Raw genomic sequence first — 17,273 nt, 5'->3', positions numbered from 1 at the left:
CATGCACGTCGCTATGTAAGTGAAATATTCTTGGACGCGACGTTAAACCCCATTTCACCTTACCTATTTGGTGTCCATGTTAAACTGTGGCATTGTATCTCAGTGGGCTAACACTATAAAACTTGGTGTGTGCACCAGTCCCATTAGTCCGCACTTGTGCGCGCGCGCACGCACGTACGCACGCACACACCACACACACACCACACACACACACACACACACACACACACACACACACACACACACACACACACACACACACACACACACACACACACATACTATTTCACTTCACCTTGTTGATAATTTAACATAAGGTGCAGGATCACACATATTCAAGAATAAATTAGTTTTATTTCCAGAATACTTCAACAATGTATCAACATTACATAAAAATCAACGTATAATATATATTCACAATTTTGATGTACATATAGCAAAATAATTCTTGGTTATTATACACTATATGCAATGAGTCGTAGGGGCTATTAAACAACATGTATTTACATACTCACGCATACATACACTCCCACGATATATAATATATACACTAGTGGAACACAATGCACGCCCCCACGATATATAGTATTTACACACTAGTGGAATACCATACATGCCCCACGATATGTAGTATATACACTAGGAGAAAACCATACACGCCCCACGATATATAGTATTTACACGTATGGACTACAATACACGCCCCCACGATGTATGGTATTTAGTACTATTTACACACTAGTGGAACACCATACACGCCCCACGGTATATAGTATTTACACGTGTGGAATACCATTCACGCCCCACGATATATAGTATATATACACTAGTGGAATACAATACACGCCCTACGATATATAGTATATAGACTAGGGGAATAGCATACACACGCCACGATATATAGTATTTACACGTGTTGAATACAATACACGCCCCCACGATATATAGTACATATACACTAGTGGAATAAAATACACGCCCCCGCGATGTATAGAATATATACACAAGGGGAATACCATACACGCCCAACGATATACAGTATATAGTCTATACATTAAATCACCGGTGACAAACTGGGGCTAAATAAAAGAAGGTTCATTGTCATTATTATTTTGGAAGCTTAAGCGTGCTCAAGAACAAATTTACGTTATTCAAAAACAGAAATTCTACGTGAGTGAATAAACGGGGTTGCTGCCTCTTTGAAGTGTGCTTTAGTTATATATCATGGATATGATATCTGAGAAGGCAATCCTAGGGAAAAACAGATGTTTACCGGTTTAATGAAACCCACGAAAACTAACACACCAAGATGTACATAAGTTAAGGCTGAATCTGGAATTCTTCTCCATAATCATAAGATTCTGACAGGCCTAAAGGACAACTCTTCTGTTTTGACTGATATCGTCCTTTATAAACCGATATTTTTCTTACCTAGGCAACATTGAATATATGTATATATTGATTGCTATTTCATAAACCGTAACTGTATTTAGAATATCAACCTGCTGTATTTTCAATGCAATGCCTGTAGCGTGAACGGGGATAAATTGAATTTAGAACCGAAAGCGCAGCGTGAGGTTACTAACGTACATCGCTTGTCATTGCATTCTGTAAAATAATATTATAACATGCCCTTATTCAATTTATGTACATATACATTACAAAAATAAAAATGCAGTATAGTATATATACATGTATGTATTGTTTACTAACTACGATGTCATAAACAAATACATAAACAAACACATACACACATTCATACACACACATATAGACACACACATATATAGACATAGACATATGTCATAACATAGACATACATACATGCATGCATGCATGCACGCACGCACATACACATGCATACATACATACATACATACATACATACATACATACATACATACATACATACATACATACATACATACATACATACATAGACAGACAGACATTGATTTCGTCAACGTGTCAATATAAAAATAAAATCTATCACATTTGCAAAGATAATGACATAACTACATATCTTAATAATGTATATTATTTCATCTTTAACAATACATTTGAAAGTTTCAAAGGCATATGTATGGTTTCTAAATCATCACGAAGAATAAAACAAAATGAACACGTACCATCAAAAACATATTTAAACACCCCACTTAAGGACACACTTTAAGATCGTAACAGTGTTAACTGATGTATGAGTATTGTAGAAATATCATATTTCTAAAGCATAATTCATATACGAAGTTTACCCTTCTACCCCACCGCTGTGTCAATTGTAAAATGTCGTTGTTTGGAAACCTACGAGGCACGTGCATCGAAAGTCCCCATTACACAGCGTTCAGTGGAAAACAGATTAATATTTCCATACAAAACATAAAATACTCTTTTGGCCCTCGTATGAATCAACAATATGTTCATTGGGTCTCATAACCTCAGATTTCTAAAAAGCTAGCCACAATCCTAGTGGTGAAAATCTTTAACATCACTGTTTGATGTACAATGTAGCTAAATTACTAAATGAATACACTTTTTCCTTCATTTTGCTACATGTAGCAGATGCGTGTGTAAATATTGCTATAAGTCGCATCGCCAATATTGCTAATTAATTACCACCAAGACCCGGTTTGGGGCTTGTTGAATCCATTATGGCGAAGCATGTTTCACGCTGAACGGACGAGCGCCTTAATCACCTACCGTCTAACCTCCCGTATTTTAGAATAGTCCGCGAAGAGTTACTTCCCTTTAATCAAATGGCGCTAACATTGGAGACCGTGTGTCAACTCAAGATCAATAACTTGTGAGATCAAAGTAATCAGATCACTTACCCTATTGGATGTTTCACAAATAAATAATATATGGTCACAAATGTCAACATTCCTTTGACCCACTGTTTTTGTTCCAGGGCAGGTAGTACTACCAAATGTCAAGGTCTTGATAGTTTTCTGACAACTGAGATCCTCATATCATTGAAAGACTGTAAATGACAATACCGATAATACTAATAAGTATTTTCTTTTTAATAATGTAACGTAACACCTTCATCTCGTCATGGATATGTTTGCGTCGTTAATTTCTTAACTTAAGCTTTACATAACAAAGTAGGTGTGTTTATCTTGCTTTGTTGTTCTGTTTGTGTGTTTTAATGGTGCGGAACTGAGAGAGTGTATGCATAAGACGTGCATCAGTTAGTGGTAAAGTCAAGTACTTCGTAGCCATGAACGAACGGGTGATTTCGTGCGTTTGCATATATAAGATATGAATACACAGTGAAACAAGTACAAGTGTTTGTCGTTTAACTCCGTTCTCAATATTCCAGCTGTATTTTCCCTGTAAAAAGACCCGTGAAGATCCGGGGTATAATAGGTCTTCAGCAACCTATGCTTGCCCTAAAAGGCGTCTATGCTTGTCGTTAGAGGCGACTCACGGGATCGGGTGGTCATGCTCGCTGACTTGGTTGATGTATGTCATCGATCTCAATTGCGTGGATCGATGCTTATGATGTCAATCACTGGATTGTCTTGTCCAGACTCGATTATTTACAGCCGGAATATTGCTGAGTGCGACGTTAAACAACCAACCAACCAACCCTGTAAATATTATTGTGAGCAACGATCCACGCCGTCGGTACATACAATCAACAAAGTCAGTGAGGCTAGCCATCCGATGCTTTTGGTTGCTATTACGACAAGCATGGGTTGCTGGGTACCCATTCTAACCCGGAGTACTTAGGGGTAACATGTTCCAGGAATGGAGATGAGACCAACACAGACTGAACATGAGCGAATTTGTGCTGATCCACCGAGGTTGGGTCAGGGTGTGGAGGTTGGTTCAGGGTGTGGTGGTTGTCAGGTGTGAAGTAGTCTACAGTCGCCAGGTGTCCACCTTCATGATATATCAATCTTTAACGTTCACGACACTCCGATCCTTGATTTTAATGACATTACCGTCTTTAATATACCCCATTTTTTACATGATATCTCCTTACTTCATGATATCTCCATCTTCATGTCATTGATATCACCATATTTCTTGATAATGACATTTCAAGATATATTCATATTTTATTATAACACCATATTTCTTGATATTGACATTTCATGATATCTCCATCTTCGTATCACAATATTTCTTGAAACTGAGATATATTATATCTCCAAGTTACATGATATCACCATATTTCTCTATATTGACATTGATCATGATATCTCCTACTTTATAATGTTACCATATTCTTTTATTTTGACATTTCATAATATATTCATCTTTTATAAAACAAACATATTTCCCGATATTGACATATATCATGTTTTCTACATCTTTATAACATTACCGTATTTCTTTGGATTGACATTTCATGATATCCCCCTTTTTTAATGTAACACCATATTTAATGATATTGACATATATTATGTTTTCTCATGTTACGTGATGTCACAATATTTCCCGATATTACTATATTTCATTATATCCACATCGCTTTACTGATACAAAAAGTGAACCATCTTTGTTTATATAGCTACCGTTCATGATATGTTAAAATAGTTATTTCGCGTCATATTCATCATGCTTGTCCGGAATGTAGGCTTCCGTGCTTAATGGTTTCAAAGAGAAGTTCTAATTACAGGTCGGTAATTGCCTTACCATCTTTAGTCTGCTTCGTTGTCTCTTGTGTGCACATGCACACTACTGAAAATGTAATGTAACAGCCATTCGTATCACCTATCGAAACATGTATACTCTATCATAACGCCATTGACAATAAGGCATATGCAAACATACATACAAGTCACACTTGCAAACAGACTTTACGTCGCTTTTAGCAATATTCCAACAAGATCACGACAGGGGACACCTGAAATGGGCTTGACACAATGTACTCGTGTGGGAATCGAACCCTGGTCATCAGCGTGACGAGCGAACGCCTTAACCACTAGGCTACCTACTGCCTCACGTGCATACAAACGGAAGCTTGCCCATGCCTTAAAAAATATGTATACGCTAAACACACTTACAAAATGGAATAGATACGTTGAGAATACTCACGCATGCACAGGACTATGAACACTCCATATACAAGACACAAACATGTCTATTTTACCTCACGATATACTCATAATATTCAAACAAACGGTAACACTGCATCATACATACACGCATGTAATATACTAATGCATTTAAAGTACAAATTGAAATCCATTTCGCATTCGTTCGGCATCTCGTTGCAATATACAGATACGTCACGGCTGATGCATTAGATAACAAGTATTAAAAATAAATAAACCTCTGTCGCACATCACTGACTGGACGACCTGATATAACTGAAATACTGTTAAAGTCGGCGTTAAACACAACGCAGCCTCATTGAAATGGACCGGAAGTGTCCTGTAGGAGGTATTTCTCTCAATGTGAACCAGAATACTGAGTGTGTATACCTCCTCACAGTAAAATTCCGTTATCTTGAATTCGTCTATAGCCAAGAACTGCTTTGCCGTAGCATGTCATAAACCCCAAACATTTTGTATTTATATATCCCGAGAACCAAGCTGTCATAAAAAGCGAAATCTCTGCCAAACAGACCAAAGTAGCCATAGATTCAGACATTTGGGGAGATTAGACATAACAGTACTTCTCTATAAGGGAACAAAACAAAGAAACTAATGATCTAATCAATACCAATCTATTTCTTTGATTTTGATTTCTTTTTCTCTGCATCATGTTTTTTCTTCCTCTTTATCCGATTCTCTTGCCTCTTCTCCTCAGCTCTGATCTCCTCCATGGCCTTGACTCTTTCTGCCCTCTTCTCTCCGAGGGAGGGGCGCGGTGGAGTGTACACCTCTTTAGCTTCTCGAGCACGCTCCATCATTTCTTTCGATGGTTTCGAAGCCACTGGTTGTGAGTCTAGTCTATGCTTGGTTGACTCTTCGGATCCTTCTGATGTTGCCTGAGACTCTAGATCTACGTCACTTTTTGACTTTTGCACAACTCTTTTCTTCTTATCTTTCGCCTTCTTTTTATGCTTTACATCTGAAGTCCTCACTTCAACTTTGCCGTCATATACGCTTGTGACTGTGTCAGCTCTGAAAACTGATTTCTTGGCACATCTCACGCGGGAAGTTTTCGATTTCAAAGTATCATTTCTATTTATTGCTTTAACTTTTACACTGTCATCGTTAATGTGCGCTTTGCGCACATAATTCATCACGTCCATTCCTTCATCCCTGGAAGATGCAACACTTTCTTTATGCGAGATGTGGCCTTTGAATTTTCTTCTCTTTTTCACTCTCCTTTCAGGCTTGCCTTCTGAAGTATCAGCCACACTTCCTTCCTGCTTGGAAATCTTGCTTCGTATATTTAATGAAGCATCTGCGGTTTCTTCATCTTTGCATTTTACACTCTTTTTTCTATTTGCTTTATCTTTTAATATATTACCAGATTTCTCTGAATCATCATCACATTTAGTTCTAACTATACCTTTCTCTTTCTGCATTGGTATGTACTCTAAGCTTCCTTTTTTACAAGCGTTAGGAGTTTCTGCTTGTGAAATGGCACCGATATTACTTAAACACGATTCTTTTGTTTTTATTTCAACTTCACTTTTGCCATTGTCCGTATTCCTCCTTGGTTGGTCAAGATTTGCGTCACCTTCTTTTCGGACACGCTTGCTAGGTTCAGTAGGTAACAAGGAAGCTCCTTCATCTTCTGGAGAAAGATCTGTTTCTTTTCTCACTTTACCGTTCTTGAGTGTTTTAGTTTCTCTGCTCTTACTGTGTGTATGTGAGGCTGAGCGATCCTGGGGATTAACGCGCATTTTGTCTTTATGGAGTGTCATCATTTCACTACTTAAGGACAGGAGCGTGGGTTCTGTTGAAGTTTCTGAAACATTCCTTTTCCCACTCCTATCTCTAAAAGATGAGGATTTTGATGAAGGAGATTTAGATTTACTCGTCCGTTTATTTCGTTCTCTTATATCGACTTCAGAATGACTACCAGTACCAAGTCTGCTTCTTGGTGTCACAGGGTTATTATATGTTGAATGTGATGTGCTCACGTGAACTAACGACGAAGTTAGTTCATTCACAAGACCAAGTATTTTAGGTGCCTTCCCTCTTTTAGAATGAGTTTTGTGGTCTTTCGTTTTTCCATCTGTTACTTTCTTCTCAGCTCTCGTAGGGTGTATTTGTCTTCTGATTTCATTAGCAGTAGCGATATAAGGATTCTCTTCGTATTTGCCTCTACGTTTTCCATGTCGACTATGAGGTGTAGAGGGCGGCCGCTCCTTCTTTCTCTGTTTCTTTGGTCGGTGAATGTACACACACCCATCACCCATCAAAGTGTCTGGCGTTGTAGATCTTTTCTTCTGGTTTTGATTTTCAATATCAGTTTGCAAATTATCCTCGGTGATTTTCTTCTGCTCACGTGTGACTACTGATGTCTTCTTTTCAACTAGCACACAATTTACAACACTTCTAACATCAGAAAACATTGTTTGATCCACTATTTTCTCTTTTGTCGAAATGCTGTTCTTTTTATGAACACATGTCGATTCTTTATGCTTTATCTGAATATCCAACGGAGTGTTTATCTGCTCATTGGCATGTGTATTGAATTCAGTGTCCTGATCATCTTCGTTCATTTGGTTATCAGAAGACTCTTTGGGTATATTACTTGGTATTGTGACTTCTTTGTTCTCCTCAGTTTCAATCACTTCTTCTTCTTCTTCTTCTTCTTCTTCTTCTTCTTCTTCTTCTATCTTTTCACAGTCCTTTTCTTCTTCTTCATCATCCTCTCCTTCGTCATCATCATCATCATACCCATCTTCCTCATCATTTGGATCATCGTCCTCTATGTCATTTTCTTCTTCAACATAACTGACATCACTAGAGCCAATATCCGTCGTATCTTTATCAAGTACATGAAAGTCTTCTGGTACATTTTCTTGTCGAACAAGGACACTGGCTTTTAATACTAAACTTTTGTCTCTTTCTGGTCTACTTTCACTTGCAATTGCGGAGTTTCTATTCGTCTCTTCCTCCTCCTCCTCCTCTTCTTCTTCTTCTTCTTCCTCCTCCCCCTCTGTCCCCTCTTCCTCGCCATCTTCAGTTTCAGTTTCATCATTGTCTTCACCATTCTCATTTTCTTCCTCTTCTGTGCTGTCTTTCCTCCCAGGGCTACACTGACTTACAGAATCTCTCTCCGAAACAGCTTCCTGAGCTATCTCAGCTTCTTTCAACTTTTCATTTTCAGTAATAATTTCGTCATCTTCATCATCAGCCTTTACCAAAGATTTTATCAGCGAATCATCGTTTTCATTCTTTTCTGATTCCCTCATATGTTGTATATCTTCTTCTTCACCTTCTTCTTCCTCATCATCATCTTCCTCATCATCTTCCTCGTCGTCATCTTCCTCCATTACTTTATCTTCATCCCCATCATCCTCTTCTATCGCCTCATCGTCCTCTTCAATATATTCTTTTTCCTCTTCTTCATCATCGTCCTCATCATTTTCTCCATCTTCAGACCCATCATCTCCTATGGTAGTTGATTGTGTGGACACAATTGTAGATTGTTTACTTAGAAGTGTTATATTACTATTTGACTGTTTACTTAAAATTGAGGTCTTTCTGCTCTGGCTGTATCTGTGATTTGAAACTGTTGAAACTCTTTTCTCAACACTGACATTAGAACTTTCAAAACTATTGTTTCTTTTCACAGATTTATCACTTTGAACTGATATTTTCTGAGAAGATCGTTGTTCCTTTGAAAGATTATCTACCTCTGATGGTACTTCTCCTATTGGTGTATTCACATCTGTACTGCCTGATAATTGTGAGTTTGTGTTTCGTTGTTCAGGCATGTGGTGAATATCAGCTATGGTGTGACTCTTTTCAAATTTGCTTCCATTGCTTTGACTATCTTCTTTTCGTCTTTTAGCTTTGCCTTTAGATGAACCTTTACCTTTAGTTGTGTTAGATTTTCTGAGGAAATAGATATAAAAATGTTTGTTAAAAATGTAATTCGATTTTATCTTTTACCTTGTTAGTTTCTTATAATTATTAATTAAAACTCATAATAACAGCATTTACATCCGGAAAAAAACTTTAACTCCAATCTAAATTATCTTAATCATAGGATACTTTCCCTGGCATGTTTCTTGTTAACCAAATAGACATTAGCTACAAAGATTAATAATGGAAAATTTACGTGCATTGTTAAAATTCATGTTACAATGTATTATTAACGAAACGTGAATTGTTACATTCCCTACATTAATCAGCATCGATAAATGTTGGTTTTATTTCAAGGAATGATTGTAAGCCAAGCCATGTGGAGTCCCTGTTCGATGGAAGTCATCCAATATATATATATATCCCATGTCAATATTGAGGATCAAATTTCCTTTTCATCATCTGACAAACTGTTCCATGGTGACACCGACAATGATCATTCTCAAAAGTCGTGTAATGATATTAACTTAAGATGAGATATCATAATGTCATGTGTTGTTGTTATCAGTGACAAGTTTCAATAACATACAAAACAGTATTTGTAATTTATACCACCTTTACAATTTATGGATTTTAGTTGGCCAGATGAGGCCACCTTATTACATCTTGAACCTCGCTTTAGAAACCGACTTTTTATGTCTGGTGAGACTTGGCATTTATGAGGACAAACTCATTTCTTCTTGAAATTTGTTGGAAAATATAATACTCACTCGGGTTTTACAAAACCATAATTGTTCATTGGACGTGCTGTAATATATTTTCGGCTCCACCTCTCAGAGAAAAATATCAAGTATGCTTTGAAGAAGGGTTCGAAATAATATTGTGTTTCCTACAAAATCCCAGCCCCTAGAATGTAATGGTCTGTTCAGTAGATTATGGTACAAGCATTATTCCAATTGAATGGTAACGTGAATGATCCATACTCCTGTTCCACGTCGTTGTCGTGGGAACTGGCTCCCTCCGGACTGAGTCGATGACTGTCAGATGTCGCTGACTTTGGCCCCTTTTCATCAGGTTCCTCTCCAATTGGGGTCAAAGGATTACTCCCGGTCTTTAAGAGACAATAAAGTTCACGTTTAAATGCCTCTTTGGTGCGCTGAAACAACAAGTGCTCTGTGACCGTGACGGTGAGCGTGGGAACAGCAATGTACAGCCTATGGCTTAATGATTGGTGGATCATGTTATTCATTTTTGAATGAATATATGGGTAAATGATTTGACATGGTTTGTTAAGTTAACAGTTTTGGCTTGGCTTACAAGGCAACCAATGAAATACAATGGAAGTCGACAGATATTTTATTCAAGAAACAAGAAGTCGCCCAAATGTACTAGTATTATTTAACACTGATCAGTAACTTTCATTTATTTTGGGGCCGTATCTTAGATGTATAGCTGAAACCGTTTATTTATTATATCATTAAATTAAAAAAAATAATTTTATTCATTTGATGCAATCATTAGTGTTCGATATTTGAAATATTTACGCATGGTTAATATAAATTCGTAGATAATGGTATATTAGTAAACGTTTATGTCATTTCAATACCAACGTTTTGATTGTGAAATTTATTCTGGCGTAATGGATAATAAATTATGTTGTTTTTTTTATATTAAGACACATTATCTAAAGAGGGAATAGTTGTCTTTTCTGTATTACTTTGAAACATAGTGACTAAGAAAAAGAATGGTCAGTATAAATTACGGAATAGCCCATTTTTTAAAAGACAAGATAGTATATATAATTGTCTCCACCACCTAGGTAACGACCATAACTAGTCACCTGTTCCAATACATATTTTCTCAGAGGAGATACTTGCAATATATAACTATAAAACTAAATTACATTTTGGCTTAGATAGATGTTATTCATGGATAACGAATTGACAATCATTTAGTTCCAGAACAAAATATTTTTCCAATTTCTTTGCATTGATTTTGTCAGTAGGATTACATTATAATATTTTTCACAAAATTAAATATATATTTATCAGTTTATAAAGCCACAATATTGTTTATACTTTATACAAGGTTTTGCTATAGTATCTCATTTATCCACGCCAATCACCGTGGGGGTGAACTTCCGCGTTGTTAAAGGAATCAAAGATATATTATGAATGAATCGGCGTCTTTAAATAAAGGAATCAAAATATGTGTACATGGTACAGTTTCGACAGTGAATGAACATCCATTAAGGCAGACCTAGACCAGTTTTCAAAATTACTAGCAGCTCTCGAAAAAGACAACCCTATAATTCACAACCATAAATTCGGACTAATCGGACTACGATCGCTATGCTGTGTTAAATGTCGTTCCTTATTCAAATGAGAATTGTGATCATTCAGAATTAAGTTCAGAATTCCGCCCAATTGTTTAAACACTTTGTTGAGATTGAACTATTTTACTAGGAAGATGGAATAGAAGATATCAAATGACAATTAGTCTTGTTAAAAGTATTGTTCACAGATTAATATGTTTTTCTATGAAACGGGACTTGGTTCTTGTTGTTTGTTGGGTTTTTGTTTACTTTACTTTTCATTTTACTTATGTCTTTCTCGTTGTTACTTGAACATTACTGTTTATGCATAATTGTGATAGGAGTGAGAAGAAAACGTGAATGCGTTTGTGGTAGTGAAAAAAGTGAGTGATAAATACATGTGAGAAAGATAATTAACTTACTCTGAAATCTCAAAAATATATTCATCTATTATAACGAATGATATGAGAAGTGATTAAATAACAATGGAAACAATGAAGTTTTAAAGTTGTTTCAACAGATTATTCGTGGTAAATGGAATATTCAAATAATAGTATTAATCAATTTAAAAAACTAACTGATACGATCCCAAATAAAATAAACTACGGTGAACGAGGGGTGACTGAAGTGTTCTGAGCTTAAGTATAAAGGACTCCGTTGATGGAGGTGGTTGTTAATTATTGCCTGGATTCCACTAGTGAAAATGTCTTCCTCCTCACGAGGTAAAAGATCCTTCACAGCAGGAATGGCATCAACATCACTTGCATCATGCTTGCCAGACAGTTCGTCCTTCAAGTGTACCCTTGATATTCTCCAGTAGTTGCCAAAGCAGATAATATTAGCTTTAAATGTCTGACCTTTCGGGAGGTATAAATGTTGTAGATCAGTATGACCATTAAAATCCCGGGAAACCGAAGTCGTCACCTTGCCAGCTGATGGAACAGACTTTGCATTCTTCGGAACCGTTAGATATTTTCATTGCTTTGACTGATGTTTAGCCGCTTGCTGATAGTGCACCCAAGACTCATCCATGGTTATAAATCGATCAAGACAATCACCTGGGCTGCATCAAAGCGACGTAAATCCTCACGAGATATAATGAATCTGGAACGTTTCTTGGAACCCATTGTGCTGAAGTCTTTCGCCTCCGACAGTTCATTCCTCAGAATGTCCTCAACTCTCTCATAAGTGGTGCCTACTGTATTGGCCATGCGACGTTTGATAAATTGTTGATCATCCATAATCATATCATGTATTTCATCAACATTTCCTAATGGGTGGCAATTGAAGATCGTTTTGATGTTGGATCATCTTTGAGGCTCTCTCGCATATCTTGAACTCCTCTTCCTACCTCTAAACAGTGACAATGGAACGAGTACCATCACCTAAAGTTGACACCATGTCCACATGGATGGCTGTATGAGTTGAGATAGAGATACTTCATGAAAGCGCGGTTGACAGTTTTGTCAATTTTCGTCCACTGGGAATACTTAGTCATTTTGATGCCTGCACAAATATGATGCCTGGTTCGAATGCTGCCTGTTAGCATGGAACGTATTGTACATAATACATTCAAGCTGTGATGATTGTACCATATATCCTTCGAAGTTAGGCTCAAATCTTTTCAGCCACCCCAATTATAAGCTAAGGATGCACGTAAAATATACATCTGAACAACAGGAAAATGGATAGTTTTAACATTATAAGTGCCGTGCACATGCAATTGACATGCCATTGATGAAAAAAGGTGATGTACAATGGAAACTGTATGAAAACTGCTAATAATATATACCAGTCAACGTTCGATAGGGATACACATATATAGAGCTTCTTCGGACCCAAAACACACAAATCCAATTGATTAGTTGGGATATCATGAACAATGAAACCCTATCAAAGGTTAAGCAGTATATTTGTCATCCTTGAGTTGGGAACTGAGAACATTCAACAAACACAATGTTACCGAATCATGACTACGAAATGTTTTACTGTTTTTAGAAACAGGATTATCAGGTATCTTCTTTTCCAATTCAAGGATGACGAGGTATTTACACTACATACGCTTTTCTTCCTGTCCTTGGCATCATTGATGGTGACGAGGAGTTCCTCGTATACCAGGTCCTGCTCCAGTTTCCTCCAACGTTTCCTCAACTTGTCACTTTTTTCAAAGTGTTTTGGCATCAGGTCCTTACGGGCCAGAAATATCTCATCCTGGAGATTCATTTGAAGGAACCGGTCAAGATTGTCCAGCGATGAATGGAGTCTGTCCACTGAAACACAGAACAATAATCGTCGGACCAATATACTACAGTAGTCATTAGTAAGCGTATATCTTAAGAAATGCGCGTAGCTAAATAGGTTAAAGAAGGGGCGGTAGGGTAGCCTAGTGTTGGTTTGTGGTAGTGGTAGCTCGCGTCGAAAGCTTGTGTTCAATAGCCTGAATGGGTTCATATGAGAAGCCCATTTCTGGCGAAAAACAGTTCTCACTCACTCACACACTCACTGACCACATTAGTACCATTACCTAATGCGGTTGTGGCATCCTTTTCCTTTTCCTTCTTCTTTGGTTCCTCTTTCTTCTTCTTGGATTTGGTGTTCCTCCGTTCCGACCGGTTACCCCTGTGGTAGACATTCATGGGCGATGGGGTTGTTTGGTACGACGATGACGTCGAGGAGACGTCGTCGAATGTCGACGTGCTCATTGTCTCTGATTGTTGCCGCTGTTGATGAAACAAACTATTATATATACACATGCACACAAGTTAAGCGCCACCATATTCATAGTCTCTTGATTTCACGTGTGGGAATCAGAAATACGAAATACGATGATGTATGACTGAATTAGGCTTCCATAGTTTCATGATACCACAAGGAAAGCGTGCTTTACGTGTTGCTGAAGTTCCCCTACCCTATAAATAGTGAAATTCAAGTTTCAGACACGTGGTTGCATTTTGCTCCTGTGTGAGATTCCCCTTCCAATAGAGGTTGAAAATCAGCCATGGTGAGGAGAAAGTTAACGAACGCTGAAAGATGGCAAGGCATGAAAAATGCTGGCATGTCATGCAGGGCCATTGCATCACAGTGTTATCACTCGTTTGATTGTCAAACATGGTCAAACTAATGATGTCAATGACAGGCATAGGTCTGGTAGGCCACGAAAGACCTCTAACAGAGAGGATAGACGTATTTTCAGGAAAGTCGGACGAAATCCATTTGCCACTTCAACAGATTTAAGACTGCAGTGTATTACCCATCAGAGACTCTCGACGATGACCGTAAGACGTCGCCTCAGAGCGGCTGGTTATAACGCCAGAAGACCAGTAAACGTCCTCAACTGACTGAGAGGCACATGCGGATCTTCTGATATGCTGTCGTGCCCGTAGTCGATTGAACTTGGCCAACTCGAGAAGGATCCGTTGGTCTGAAGAGTGTCGAATGCTGCTACGAACTGTTGATGGTCGAATACGTGTTTGGAGGCAACGTAACACTCGTTTTGCACCAAGGAACATCCAGAAGACCTTGGCATGTGGTGGGGGGTCTGTCATGATATGGGGTTGTGTTTCCTTCGGCTGCAAACTTCCGCTGGTGACAATTCGTGGAAACCTGAATGGCCAACAATACCAAGATGCCGTTCTTCGTCCAGTGGTAGTCCCTCATTTTGACAACCATCCTCTTCAGACAAGACCTGTTTCCATGGACGACAACGCTAGACCACACAGATCTCGGGCAGTTTTGGCTTATTTGCGTCAAGAAACTATTGCCACTCTTCCTTGGCCGGCCTGTAGTCCGGATCTTAATCCGATTGAGCATCTCTGGGACATTCTTGGCCGGAAAATCAGACATCGTGATCCCCCAGTTCAAAATCTCGCTGGACTTGAAGCCGCACTTCAAGGAGAATGGATCCGTTTGCCTCAGAGAAGCATTCAACGACTTGTAATGAGTATGAGGCGTAGGGTTGAAGCTGTGGTCAATGTCCGTGGATCATACACACGTTACTGACGTTTCTGACTTGACTGCACTCCCTAGGATGTCTATGTGACACCTGATATGGTCTGCTGATATCATGAGAGTTACATGACAAAATAAGTTTTTCAATGTTTTCTAATCCTTCATTTTCTGGTCTTCGGTAAAATTCCTTTCTGCTCATATTCTTTTGGAACACAAGATAAACTTGCTTTGGGACAACTTTTGCATCACATGAGGTTTACATATACGGCATTTAGTGGCGAACGCTTGCAGCTCAAACGAGCACCGTACATTAATATCCCCCGCCACGAAGAGGAACGAGGTAAATAAGAACGGTCCGTCAGTCCGTCCGGCCGGCGTCCCTCCGCTTCTCAAAGGGGACAGATTTTCTCAAAAACTATTTAAGTCAGAGAAATGAAATTTTACACACTGATGTTGCTGGTCATGATGACAAATTAGTTTGAAAATTGGCGTTTTGGCCCTTGCTCTGTGAAATCTCTGCCATTTGGAGACCCACTCTGTAGACAGTGCTTTCGGTCACTGCCACAATACCCGCATATTTTTCATTCTGTGAAAAGGGGGATTCACAACACCTTATCTTTGGAACATCCATCTTGTGTAGCGAACAATATTACCTTTTGGGAGTAAAATCGGCGGCTACATAAAAGTTTCCCATTTCTTTTCTGAGACAAGTTATATATTTTCAAAACAATCCCAGCCCTTATTTCATATAACATTTATAATAGCAAAGTTTAAGTTCATATATGACGTCTTTTTTAAACATTCGGAATACAGCAGGTATGTTGAGATGAAAATGAAGCTTAATCTGTTAACCTTTTTTTGTTATCTTAAGGATTTATTATATTTTTGCAATTCTCCATCTGCAATCAGGGGCGGTGGGATCGATTCGCCACATGGGTAGAACGTGTGAAGCCTATTTCACTGCCGTGATATTGCTGGAATATTGCTAAAAGCGACGTAAAACCCAACTCACTCACTCTGCTTCAGAACCATTATTACTGCAGCTACGAGATACGTTCAGTGTCCAAATGTACATTACATTATTAATTGACCTTAGCGATTGAGTTGAAATCTGAACTGCAAGGGAAAAAGCGCACTTGTATGAACTAAATTCAACTGATCAATACATTTTACGCACCAATACAGTTTGAAACACAAACATTACAAACAGTTTGTATTATTTGTTAACATCAGTTGATGGTCTAAACAGTGATAACGACTGTTTGCCTTAAGTTAGGCGTTTCCATACAGGCCGGTAGTGTATTCAACCAACACAATACGTGGTATTGATTTGCCATATATCCTTCTTGACACATACATCAGTATTACATTAATCCTCGTTTACTGGGTGATGGGAGAAAGGAGTATGTTGGAGCATGATACAGGTGCCTTAATTGTCGGTGTCGGAATGGACGTGGTTGTTTATAATTACAGGGAGCAGCGTTGACATCAAAATGAAGCGGCTTCTCTGAATGATTTCTCTGAATGATTTCTCTGAGTGAACTCATGGTCGCAATGTAGAGTTACACGTGTTTCCATGAAACTAATATTTCAATTCGCGTATGCATTTGCTGGCACGTTTATGTTGTGTTGGTCTAAATTAGTTAATATCCTTTTTCATAAAGCTAATACAGCTTTAATTTATGTTAAACAGTTAAGGTACAGGTTAAAGAATATTTCACCATCTATTGTATTTAAGATATTTGATTAAACCAAAATTCCCTAGTACATGTGATGTGTGGCGTGTACGCAATGGGTGTGGGTAATTATGTTTCAAATGTTTCTATAATTGGTGTTAGAGGCGGTTTATTTCTTGACTATCGCGAGACATGCATTAAGTACTGGTTAAAATTGTTATCACCTTCTAATATAGTCCTTGGTATTGCTTTGACCAAACCAGAAACAGACTCCATTAAATCAAAAACAAACTAGTAATATATGCCGTAAACTAGAAATAGATGCTGTCCTCACCGATTTTCAGTGATCTATTTATTTCATTTTTACCATTATTTTGCCTTTTATGC

General features: G+C 38.0%; 1 protein-coding gene across 1 annotated transcript in view; it reads right to left on the bottom strand.

Moving 5' to 3' along the window:
• Positions 1-4,267: 4,267 nt before the first annotated feature.
• Positions 4,268-17,273, bottom strand: part of LOC124135982 (FK506-binding protein 5-like) — a 33,210-nt gene continuing 20,204 nt past the window's right edge. Inside the window, exons 2-5 of the mRNA XM_046501717.2 lie at positions 13,787-13,982; positions 13,324-13,532; positions 9,932-10,104; positions 4,268-8,978 (exon numbers count right to left, since the gene is read on the bottom strand). Coding sequence (XP_046357673.2) covers positions 5,681-8,978; positions 9,932-10,104; positions 13,324-13,532; positions 13,787-13,982 — 3,876 coding nt within the window. The 3' untranslated portion in view covers positions 4,268-5,680. The remainder of the gene's footprint in view (positions 8,979-9,931; positions 10,105-13,323; positions 13,533-13,786; positions 13,983-17,273) is intronic.

Source organism: Haliotis rufescens, unplaced genomic scaffold (assembly GCF_023055435.1).
Source record: "Haliotis rufescens isolate VD_foot unplaced genomic scaffold, xgHalRufe1.0.p SCAF_4, whole genome shotgun sequence".
NCBI lineage: Eukaryota > Metazoa > Mollusca > Gastropoda > Lepetellida > Haliotidae > Haliotis > Haliotis rufescens.
Note: the sequence above shows the minus strand (reverse complement) of the source record. Positions and strands in the feature narration are given on the sequence as shown.